This window comes from Podarcis erhardii (genome assembly GCF_964252035.2).
Source record: "Podarcis erhardii genome assembly, chromosome: 6".
Lineage (NCBI taxonomy): Eukaryota > Metazoa > Chordata > Lepidosauria > Squamata > Lacertidae > Podarcis > Podarcis erhardii.
In genome coordinates this window covers 45,559,301-45,571,623 of record NC_138510.1, presented here as the reverse complement: position 1 = coordinate 45,571,623, position 12,323 = coordinate 45,559,301, and the positions used below count along the sequence as shown (strand labels likewise).

Below are 12,323 nucleotides of genomic sequence, written 5' to 3'. Positions count from 1 at the left end.
GGTTTTCGAACATCCAAGCTAAAAACTTTCAGGGCCCTTGTACGCTGCTGCTCCCAAATAATTATGAGAGAGTTTAGTAACTTGACTTCTTCATCCACCCACAATGGTAATTCTGTTCCCCAGTAGCTTCACAAAAGTTGCCTTCGGTGTAATAACTACAGTATCAGATCAGATATGTGGAGGCAAAGCATCTTTAATAATCCAAGACGAAGCAAATGCTACATGCAGGCATATAGAAAGCTGGTGTAATATGTTTGTTTCCAATTGGTCTGACTCCCTTCAGTCATGCTTACCTTTCAGTATCTGAAAATCTCAGCTCACGTCTGATAAATTAATCCCCACATACTATATCCATTTTATGCTGAAAAACCACACCACATGGCTCAGGGTAATCAAATAAATTTTGAAATTGAAATTTGAATATTGCAAAGCTGCCGTCTTATTTCTCTCTCCCTTGCCAGCTTCTGTTCTGAAACCTGATCACTGCTTCTGCTGGGAGGGGTGTGAGCATGAGGGGAGGGGAGGGAACAGCCAGTGAGAGAGCGAGAGACGTTGCAAGTGTGGAGCTTGCTGCCTTTAGACAAAGCAGTCTGCTGCAGCTCTCTGAAAGGGACACATGCTTGCCTGGGAAAATACCAGAGTCCTTTTGCCTGCTTATGGAGTAGAAAGGAATCAGCCCTGGATAAGGAAAAAATCTCTGGCCAGCAAGAGCCTGCTGCTTGGAATTTGGGGATATAGATGCTGTCCCTTTGCCCAGGCTTTGTCAGAGAAGGGAGGAGGAAATCTTTTGTGAGTGCTGCATCCCTTGTGCTGCAGTATGCATTAAGAAGGCTGGCCAGCTCCTGAGCACTCATTAACACTGACTTGCTTAACAGAGGATCTTTTCTGAAGGCCAGCGTAACAGGATCTCTAACCCCTCGATTGTTCAGATAATAGCCAGCACTGCATTGTGTAGGCAGTCTGGAAAGAAAGGGGTGGAGGCTAGTTTAGGATATTCAGAACTTCTGATAACCACAGGGTTCAAAGACTGCAACCGGGGTCTTCATCAATATTTTGCAAATGCCCTTCAGTGACGGACATGCTAGGAAGACTGAGAAAATTCTGCGTGACTTGCATAGCAATTCCTCTGAGGACTGCAAAGACGTGGGTTCTGAACTTTCCTTGCTTCATCAAATATCACCAGTTCTGCACAGGGAAAGTAACAAGTTCCTAGACTCTCCTCTGATGTGTGGAGGGAAGAAGAGGCATTCCATATAGCTTCTACGGGGCTCTTGGAAGAATTTATTTCTGACTAACCGGCTGAAAGGAGGTGCCAGGACATATCTAACCCTATCTGCTGCGGAGAAAAGGGGAGGGGGCGTGTTCATCTTGCTTGGCTTTCCTCACCCCCTTAAACCAACGAGCTAAGATGCTTTGTTCTGAAAGCTGTTCGTTATCTCAGTAAGGAATTTGAAGGTAGTACTTGCCTTTAGTGGAAGAAAATGAAGGACGGGCAAATACAAGTCAACAAAGAACTGGCAGGAGCAGGCATGTTGGGTGGAAAATGAGCTGACCATTTATCTTTTTGCTCAGACTGGATGCTCCGGTATACTTATTTGTTCCAGTCTAGATGTTGACGCTGGTTCCCAGCCCAGATCAGTCAATACCGGCTGTCAGGATGTCATGCATCTGGATAGGTGATAAAATGACAGTGGCAGGACTTCCAAGCTCAGGCTTGTTGTCCCTCATGCTTCCACTCCTTATAATAAAATAACAAAGAAAAGCCCGTACCATGGTTTGCCTGTTCCGGGACTGTTGGGGGAAAAAAAGTATAAATCTTTATTCTTCTACTGCAGTTTGTGTTTTTTGTTTTTGTTTTTATTTGTCTTGCATGTCTTCCTTTGGACAGCTGTTCACTAATCTGGCTGCTGCTGCTTTTCTGAACACCCATCGTGTCTGTTTGTCTCTCTCAGCTGCATGAAGATGTATTTTCTCTCTAACTGCTTTGCACCTCCAGTGCTAACAGTCTTCCTTACTGGCCTGTTGTACAAGGTAATGCATCTGAAGTTGCATGGATGCAAGCATCTGCTGGGCTGTGTTTATTTGTGAGCTGGCCCTCTCTTGTCTCTCGTCCCTGTAGCCTTGGCTTGGAATGATGCCTTGGAAAGTTTTCAGCCCCCTCAGATGAAACAAGGAGCTGACCCAGGAGTCTTGTGAGGTTTGGGATGCTTTTGCCTGGCAAGGAGCACACTTGAGCCAGAAAATCAGTGCATGTGATGCCTTGGCCCCAGGAATGGTTCTAAACAGCTTGGATTCAGAGTTTGCTTGAGTATAACCGGGAGACCGATTAACACTCTAGTTTGAACAGGACAGAAGCTTATTGTTCATGGTTTGTGTACAGAAGAGGAACTGTCTGTCAGCTAATTGTTGTACTCTGGCCTTGGTTTGGCTTCTTTATGGTAATGACTATGATGTGGCAATGCCACCTGTCTTCCTCAGAGTGCCGCTGCTACCGCCTTAATGGGTTTTCCTTTTTCAAGCGTCTGCCGATTCCTCTCTCGTCAGGTTCACGGATGCTGGAGCAGAGTGTTGGGGAGTGGCTGGAGTCCATCGGCTTACAGCAGTATGAGAGCAAACTGCTTCTCAATGGCTTTGATGATGTTCGCTTCCTGGTAAGTAGCTTTGTTGGAAAAAGTTACAAAGTTTTATTGGGACTTGCAGAGCTTACCTTTTGGAAAGCAAATTGAAACTTGTTTTGTACAATACATATATATATTTGCATTATTTGGATCTCAGATAAAGCAGTTTACGCAACACTGTCAGATCAAATTAAACACATGGAAGGCAAGGCTGAATTATTTTGATTGTATGGATGAGTATGGACATAACACACACACACACACACACACACACAAACACACACAATCATTTTTTTGGGGGGGGGGAGTTCAGGTTCTCCTATGAATTCATAAAAATCCCAAACTCATAGAAAGAACATCAAGAAAGCTTTTCTAGATGAAGGGTTAAACTGAAGCTGTGTGGACACCTGGGTAGTAGATTAGTCTTACTTTGAGAGTTGAGCTAAAAGCTTCAGATGGAAATGAACGACAGAAAAATGTTTGAATTCTTTCTGCAGTTGTTAACTCCTTGAACATTTTCAGCAACCTGCAGGCTAGAGATTATGTTGCTGGAATGATTGCATATGCATGTATATTTGGGGGCTTGTTTAAATGCTGCTGCTTCAGCTGGTAAAGATGCATTCTTTACTAAGTATTGCAGAAGCAAACTCCTGTGCTTTCCTCTCTAACCCATTTCACATATGTAGGATGGATCTCAACTATTTTGTTTTTGTTTTTTGTTTAAGAACCCGTTCCCAATACTTCCTGATATCTATGGACAGGACAGTTCAAAACAGAATAAGCTTTGGCCATTCTGGTTAAATTACATAATAGGTGTAGTATCCTTGCCTTGGTATTCTAGCTTCTTAAAGCACAACATTGTTTATGCAATCATTGTTGCTGAACATTAGTTGGCCCTGTCAGCACTTAGCTAAATTAGGCTCAATCATTCATCAGCACTAGGAAGGAATAGATCCTTACCAAGGGGATCCTTGCTGAGTTTGAATTATTAACATGCCAACTTCCTTTAAGAAGTTGTTTTATGGAAGAAACAAAGGTTCAGCATCCTAAAATGATGGGTTATCACCCTTTGGTCCATTTTCATAGAAAATGTAAACCACACATTTGCAAATCCTTAATCACAGTAGACTTTTTTGTCAGTCTCCACCTTCCTAAAGGCAGATGTAAAGGATTTTGAATTGCTTAAAGAAGCTTGAGCATAGGAATGTCTCTCTGTTCACTTTGCTGATTTTTCAGGAAAGGTCAGTATCTAATTTCAGAATTACCTGCAGGTCCAGAGTTTGAAAACTGGTCAGATATCCCTTCCTGAACATGTTAAAACACTAGCCATGCAAAACAAGTAAAATTTCTTTTGAAATGGAGACAACTCAAATCTTTTAGCTATCAAAGTGGACTAGGCTTTAGTCTTTCACAAAATCTCGTTAGGGTTAACCACTTCAGGTAGTGCTTTTCTTAAATAATCAGAGTAGTGTTTATTTGTTCACTTAAAGGTGTAGCCTTCACTAAGAGTTAGATTTAGGAAGATTAAAAAAATATTAACTGTTTGCTGTTAATGACTATTCTGTAAGTGGTGGATGACTGGAATTAATAACACCTATACAAACTGTTAGTATCATTCATACTGTCAGGGGGAAAGTATGTAGGGGACAACTTATTTATAATTGCTCCTTCTAAGCCTCTTACATGCATTTAAAATTTAAATTTCCTCTATTTCAGACTTAAGACCACACCTGTCTTTATTGGGACTCCATTATTGCTGCCACCTTGAATTTTTAGGAAATTATACTTTATATTTTACAAAGCAGGAAAATGAAATAAAAGGAACATAGATACATTTGCCAGGCATTTTCCTTATAAACAATGACTGTCACAATGCCCATATTCAGTAGTTTCAAAAGAAAGAGAACCAATTTAACAAGTATCTTACTAGCTTAGTCCCATCCAGTGCAAATGATTAGATAACTTTCTCCAGCATATTTTAGATACCTCTTCTGAAATAATAATGTGGCGATATATTCGTGTCTTAATGAATGTTGGCAGACATAAATACATGTTAAATATTTTAATAAACAAAGCTCTGTTAAGTGTATGGTTTATTAATTTTTGGCAGTTAACATGCTACTTTTTAACTCCTGGCTACAGAAGAAAGTAATCTACTGTATTACTTTAGTTCTGTTAAGAAGTGCTCCAAGCTTTGGGCTATTCTGCATTTCCTTCTTAAGGAACTTTCTGAAGTGGGAAGTTTTGAACCCAAATACTTGATGCAGCTTTTCTGACCTAAAGGCAGATTATTGCATAGTTGTTCATGAGGTTGCATAGCTGAATAAGAATGGGGTGTCAGGTGTAACTTTTGCGCACATTAGGAACCATGTACTTGTGTGACCATTTTTCTTGCTGCAGTGCTTTTTATTACAGAATAATCAATTTCAGAAAATAGAACAGTGACATGAGAATCTTCCCTAAGCCCTTTCCATACCCATAATTACTTTCAATACCCTGGACAGCTCCCATATAGTACATGGTATATAACCCCAAATAAAGGGCTGTGTAGTCATGACAGAAAAATGGATGTTGGTTACATTCTTTCATTGGGATATTTTGAGTTTCAAATACTCTCCTTTTGGTTTTGGTAGAAGTGTAAGGATTACAACTGCTTCTTTGTGTAGCAAGAGTAGCATGTTTGCATGCTGCACTTCGTTTAAAGTGATCTCTTCCTCAAGGATTGTAAGATTAAATTTTTATGGTATGATCCCTGTGCAAGTTTCTACATTTCTTGGAAGCAACAGAATATGTTTCTCTTTAGAGTTTTAGTTGAGTTCCATGGATGGCTAGTTCAACCTATATATGTATATAAATGGCATCATTCCAATTCTGATTTTCATTTATAGTATTTTTTTACTTTAAAGAACACATTTCAGGGATTGAATCACGGCAACTCTGTTCTCTACACCCCAGAGCAGTTTGATGTTCACAAGAAAGCCTAACATTGCTTCTGCACCTATTTTAAAGTGGTTGGTGGAATCCATTTTTTCTTTCATAGTGATGCCTTTAAGGGTACCTTTTTCAGTAACAGCTTAGTTCATAATTCTTCCATTATCTGTTACAATATATACATGCTTAACAGATTTAAGTTTTAGCCAAATAAGAAAATAAAGAATCATAAATACAACCCCCCCCCTTATTTTCCTCATCAGTGTTAGTAGTTTTTCACATCTGGCTTTTGGTTTTCATAACTGAATAAAGCTGCAACAAAAGGAGTTCACTTTTGAAAGTCAGTTTCTTTTTCCTAGTCCAGAATCTAAGCATATGCATGTTAGCTACATAGTTCATAGTCCAAAACTACTTATTAGATTTCACAAAGGGTTCAGACAGCATAAGCCAGTTGGGAGAGAATTCTCTAGAAAAATCTGTTGCTTCATTTCATATTTTGCCAACACAGATTTTTCAGATTTTTGTTAAACTGAATAATGCGTTTGTGAGCTTATATGGTTCTTAAGGATTGGCACAGATCAAAAGGGTTGCATTAAATCTCACTGTCACAGAGGCTAGCAACGCATGTTAGGTAATGGGTTGCACTTTGCCAGATAGACTATTAGGCTAATTGCTTTAGCAATAATAAAAATTAAGTTGGGATTTTTAAAAATAGAACGTAGGCTGAATTATGTGAGATTCTGGGTTGAACTATCCAAGATACTGCACAATTTTTCTTACTGCTTAGAACTATAACAATAGCTCAGCAGTGAGGCAAGATGTCTGAAGAGGATGTATAATCTTTTGTTGTAAATTTTCAAAGAAAAGCTGGACAAGTGCTTGAAATATATGTCCTGCTTTATGGAAGAAGGTAAATTAGGTGAAGCACATGCGCACACACCTTCCTGATGCGGTCCAGTTTTTCTTTTAAAAAAAGAAAAGCATCAGAAATAGCTTTTCTCAGACAGGATCAAATATCTCAGGCATTGAAAGTAATATTAGTGTAAAATGCATTTTGCCAGAGCCAGACAAATGCTGTTTTTGTTCTGTTTAAAGTTCCTACTTTATTGGCTTCCTCGTGAATATACTCAAGAGTTATGCATCTGTTGTGGGCAAAACAGTTTCCAAAATAAGTGCTGATATGGTGGTTGAGAAAAGATGTCATGTTGTGAAAACTATAGCTACCACATGTAAATAATATTTCATTTTTAGTTAGGATGTTGGGCATATGATAGACAAGTGGGGACTCACAATCATGCATGGTGTGTGTAGGAAGTGGTGTGATTAGACTCTGGGGAAGAGATGGAAAGGTGAAACAGTAGGCTTCCTCTGTCCTCCTGTTTGGAAGAAGTACCTTTGCAAACTCTTTTTCAAAAAGAGGACCTGGAAGTTGCCATTTCTGCCTCAGCCATCACAACTTCCTTCCTTAGAAACCAAATAGCATGTAGGCACTAGCCCTGGCTGCTGACACCTGGGATCTACACTAGACTGAAGGAAACATGGCAGTGCAACCTTCTGGTTTCTGTAGAAACTTACTTTGAACACTTCTGTTTTAGATAAAGATATGGATGAGTACTGTCTGCTGCCCTTCCAATTTGCCACTTTTCATGTCCAGACAAGGACCAAGTTGGTGGTAAATAGAAGTTGGTGGTAAATAGAAAGATTACCAAATAAGTATCATGATTGCATGCAACAAAATAATCACTATATATTGGAATTGCTATGACACCCAAAAATAATTTACAGCTTGCATTTCTCTCTGTGTGATCCACTTCAAAAGAGTAATTCACTTAAAATTCACCACAATCAGGTGTGTTCTGGTCACCTTCAGCCTTGACTACTGTAACATGCTCATGGGGCTGCCCTTGAAACGTGTCCAGAACCTTCAGCTGGTACAAAACACCACCTCCAGGTTATTTATTGGAACAGGTCGGTCAGAGCATATTACTCCAATACTGCTTGATCTGCCCTGGTTGTATGTTCCCTTCCTGGCTTGATTCAAGGTGTGCCTATTTCTGTTATGTGTCAGTTTAGCATGATTTCAATCTTAAGTTTGTTTCATCCCTTTTCTGCTGGTTTTTTTTAAATAAAGAAAAGACTTCACCAGAATTTTGCATTTGAATTCCATGCATTTCTGTATGCATTTTCCCCTTATAAGCTTTACCTTCATAATATATACATTTTGTATACTTTTCTATGCATTTCACCCTAGATAATTCATTTTTGAACAAGTGGCATACAGCTTGGAAGAGAATAGCTGCAGAGCATTAGAACTAGAGTCTGCCTACATTTTTCTGTGAAAAGTCACTACTCCCGAAATGGCATATTTTGTTTGGGTAGAGACAGTAATGGAATTCAGATTCTTTCATTCTCTAGCTTAGTGTTGTTAGCTGCTAAGCAATGCTACATGCGGCTGTTTGATAACAGGAGGTTACAAGATTGGGCTGCATTAATTCAGTAACATGTCACTATCTCTGATCATTGATTTAATGGACAACCTGAGGCAGCCTCTTTACAAGTTGTATGTTGGTATACAGTTTAGTGATTATACTGATAACAGTTTTTTAAAAATAAAAATAAAATATTATGAAATGTACAAAGAAGATAACTCAGGTTTTTTTAAAACACACACACACACACACACACACACACACACACACTGCACCACATTGGACAATATCACACCAGCCTTTATGCAGTCAAAATTCTAATCCCACAGTAACACCTGTTGGGATTGGTAATGCTATTGGAACTTGACAAGGCAAGTTTATGGGTGGCACATGCCACAGTGTAGTTAAAATATAAATCCCCTTGCTTTGTTTATATTCAGTCATCTGCATATGTTCAATATATAGTAGGTTTGTTCTTGGTTTGTTTCTGGCTTACTGCTCATGGCTTGTTTGAAACAAACAATTTATGGTCTGGGTTCACATGACATAATAAGCCATACTGTGACTTATTTGCATCTCGGTGGCTAGGCGCCTATTGGTCAAAACTGTAGTAAACATGAAGATTGTATTTTCCTTGCTTTTCACTCAGAGGTTATCCCTCCTCCCCCACCCCACCCCCAAAACTGTAGCATTGTCCTTATTATGCACCCTAGCTGTAGCATGGTGATTAGAGAATTGGACTTTAAACTGGGTGTTTTGAGAAGAAAATTAGAGGGTAACAATGTTTGCTACCTTTAGCTTCTTGGGGGGAAGACAGGGTGTAAGTGTAGTTAATAGTGGTAATAGCTGAAATTATAAACTTAAATTAGGATATAGTTCAGTGTGCCTGGTGGAGGCTTTTTGTACAGCAATGCACTCCTTAAAGCCAAGTGAAAAAATAAAAACCTTCATGGGTAGAGAATGTATGTTGAGCACTGTTTTTGGTTATTAGGAACACGTAACAACTGCTATTTGAGTTTACCAAAATCGGCATACTAGAAACAGTTCTGAGTTCATGATGGGAAGGGGTAATATGTACCACATCCCAACACAGGTCCATCCCTTTACATCTTTCTTTAGGTACATTAAGCCATTACATTTTTGTTTCTTTACTTTTTGCCTCTTCTCCTTTCTGCTACTCAACTTCCCATAAAAGTGTGGCGTGCAACAATGATTCAATGAGACTTTGTCAGAAGCAAATCTGTTCTCCTCATGTAGTGCCCTAGGCTCCTCTGCCTTCATTTTTTAATTGGAGGAATGAGGTAAAAATTGAGGGCATTAAAGTACGGGATGTTTGCAAATAATTTGAAGTTCTGACATTAATTTGACTAAATGCAATTTACTGTCAAGTCTGATTAGCCTGCAGTGATCGTTACCAGGCTCACTTGTTCATGGTATTCCCCCCTTTCTTACATTCAGCAGTAGAATTTAGAGCCATAGAAACACTGGATACAATAGCATAAATGCCTGCCCCATCTTGTCTAAATTAAATGTGCAGAGTCTGTGTAGAGAGCAATAACCTAAGACTATTTGCCTTCTACCAGAGAGAGAGCGCATGGTTTCTATAGGGAGATCTCTATTTGTGTACAATCCATTCCTTTATATCCAAACTCAGGGCAAAACTACACAATTTTCACTGAATAAAATTGTTTTCTCCCTTAAGCAATTTGTCCTGATAAGAGAAGCATGGGTGTGTTTCACAAAGGGGAAACCAGCAGCTTTGGTGGTGGGGAAATACTGCTGCCTACAGAAGTTTAATAAAAAGTTTACTAAGTGGCTTGTGCACTTTCATTTTCCCATATATTTTGACCTCAAGATTAGAAATTTCCCTGTCTTCTTTTGTAAGACCCCAGCATATTTGTAAGACCCCAGCATATTATCCGAAAACCTGTCAGATAGAAGCGAAATCATATAATGTATGTTACCAAGTTAGCCTGAAGCCCTAGACTTTTCCTATATTAGCAATGATACGTTTCACAGAAGTAATTGCTTTTCAACCTGCACTGATCCTGTTTTGAATTAAATTTACACTACTGACTCTTAACCTTCCTGCATTTCTTAGGCCTCATGGCTGTGTCTGCCTTCTCATAATATAAATATGCGAATCAAAATCTGCTGAGAAACAATGTGTTGGAATAGACTATTTTCTGGTTGTTGGTGGGATTTTTCTCATTGAACAGCTGCCACTGGTCCAATCCCATGCTACACAATTAGCTGCTTTTTAAACTCAAGTATGTTTCAAAAAACAGTTTGAAACGAGGGTACGATAATTCTAACTAACTAACTATTGGTCATGCCCAAGTCCTAAGGCATGCATACAGATCATGGCCAATGCATTTTTAAATACTTGAATTCTTTGAATTAATCAATAATTGGCTGTCTCTTAGTGCAGACCCAGGTCATTGAGCCTGAGCTTCCACAGCCACCGCCTGTCATGCCACTACCATTGGCAGGATTGGCAGCAAAAGCAGCTTGTTCTAGGCTTGTGATATCTTACTCTCTTGCTACTTATGCTGCTTTAAATGTGCATTTTGTTTGACTTCCTTTAGTAATGTTTTCTTTTGAAATGTTTAAGATAATATTTTTTGTTTGCTGCATTAGATGTGCATTCTGTAGTTTACCTCCTTTGAAATGTTTTATTTTGAAATCTTTAAGATAATATTTTTGTTTCCTGTTATTCTGTATTGTTTTATTTGACACTTTAATGTAGGTTGTAAACTGCTTTGAGGGTTTTTTCTTTAAAATGCAAAGCAGTATAGAAATGAAATGAATAATAACAATAACAATAACAATTGCAGAGGTAACTTGCATACAAGAGAATGTTATGTTTTAGCTGCATTCTGAAAAAGTGGAATGTTATTGTGGACATGTCTCTGCATGCTGGTTTTATATATTCCTTACACTTCCTTTCCATCTGCTATAGAAATAAGAAATACTCCTCTTCTGAAACATAACACGCTATATTTAAGGCACAACCATATGTAGTCTCTGGGGAAATAGTTTTGCCCTCACAGTAGATTATTTCCCATATGAGAAGCATATGTATGTTCATAGTTCCCTGTTCCAAGATATCCCAAGGCCAATAACAAATGCTTTCTTTCTCATGTCCTTCCTACTAATATGTAGCTTGAAAGTTCTGGAGACTCACACTTGGAAGGAATAATTTGTGTTGAAGGGTTATCAATTGACCACTCGTTACTTTAAAAAAAACAACAGCACTTGGAGGCATGACTAAAATTCACAAACCCACAATAAATCTGAATCAGTACGGTTGTTTCATTTTTGCTCAACATATTTTGTAACATTGGCAATGCTACAGTGGTGATCAACTAAGGATTGTCATATGTCACTGGTGTAAATGAAGGGTGAAAAAATTAGCTGTCATTTTACAAGCATTTGTTTGCCCCAAAGCTTCTGATGAATCAAATATAAACTTTCAACTGTCAGCTTTGGTTCACTTCACACTTTTCAAACATACAATATCTCAGGAAGCTAGCAACTAGGGTTCATATTAGTTAAACTGCAGTTAGGAGGGGATGCAAGAAGGACATACTAGGAATGAAAGTTTTACTTCTCATGGTTATGGGAAATGACTTGTACTCCAATTCTGTTCTTATTTTTGTTTTACTTGACTCACTACGATGCTCTGTCTGCTGATGCCTTGTGACTATAGGGAATATACTTGACCCTACCCTATCCACTTTCTCTTCTGTCCTCTCCAACCCCCTATGCACCCTCAAAATCAGCTCTGTAGGTTTGAGGAACCCTCCAGAGCAGATTTTTTGGGCATATGGGGGAGGAGAGGAAATGGAAGTCCCAGTACAAACCAGAAGGAATAATGGGAGATTTCCACCATTGTAGTGGCATAGGGAGATGATAAAATCAGTTTTGCATGAATGGAATTAGAAAGGTTTCAATATCCACTTAGAAGAAAAGGAGTGACAGATGACGTGCCTAATACTTTGAACATACAGATAGGGATATACACTGCAAATTATAGTTCTAGTAGTCTCCTATTGCTATCATTTCTTAACACACTTTTGAAATTTACAGGAACTGAATTATTTAATACTAAGAAGTCATACTCCTTGAAAGATAAATACTATTTTATTGGAGGAGGAGTCTCTCTGTGGGACACAGGTGTACAGCCTGGATGGCATGGGACAAGCTTGGCATTGTTGTTATTAAAATTTATATTCCGCCCTTTACCACAAGATCTCAGGGCAGGTCACATTTCCAAGTTTCTGCTTTGATTTGGTTGTAGAAAAATAGAGATGTTATGGTCTGAGCTGTACATCCAGCAACA

At 38.8% G+C, this 12,323-nt stretch overlaps 1 protein-coding gene across 12 annotated transcripts in view; it reads left to right on the top strand.

Moving 5' to 3' along the window:
• The window catches only part of ANKS1A (ankyrin repeat and sterile alpha motif domain containing 1A), a 117,662-nt gene that overhangs the window by 78,660 nt on the left and 26,679 nt on the right, over positions 1-12,323 (top strand). For all 12 annotated transcript variants that reach the window (XM_081865355.1, XM_081865352.1, XM_081865353.1 and 9 more), the window contains one exon: positions 2,545-2,651. In XM_081865355.1, coding sequence (XP_081721481.1) covers positions 2,545-2,651 — 107 coding nt within the window. The remainder of the gene's footprint in view (positions 1-2,544; positions 2,652-12,323) is intronic.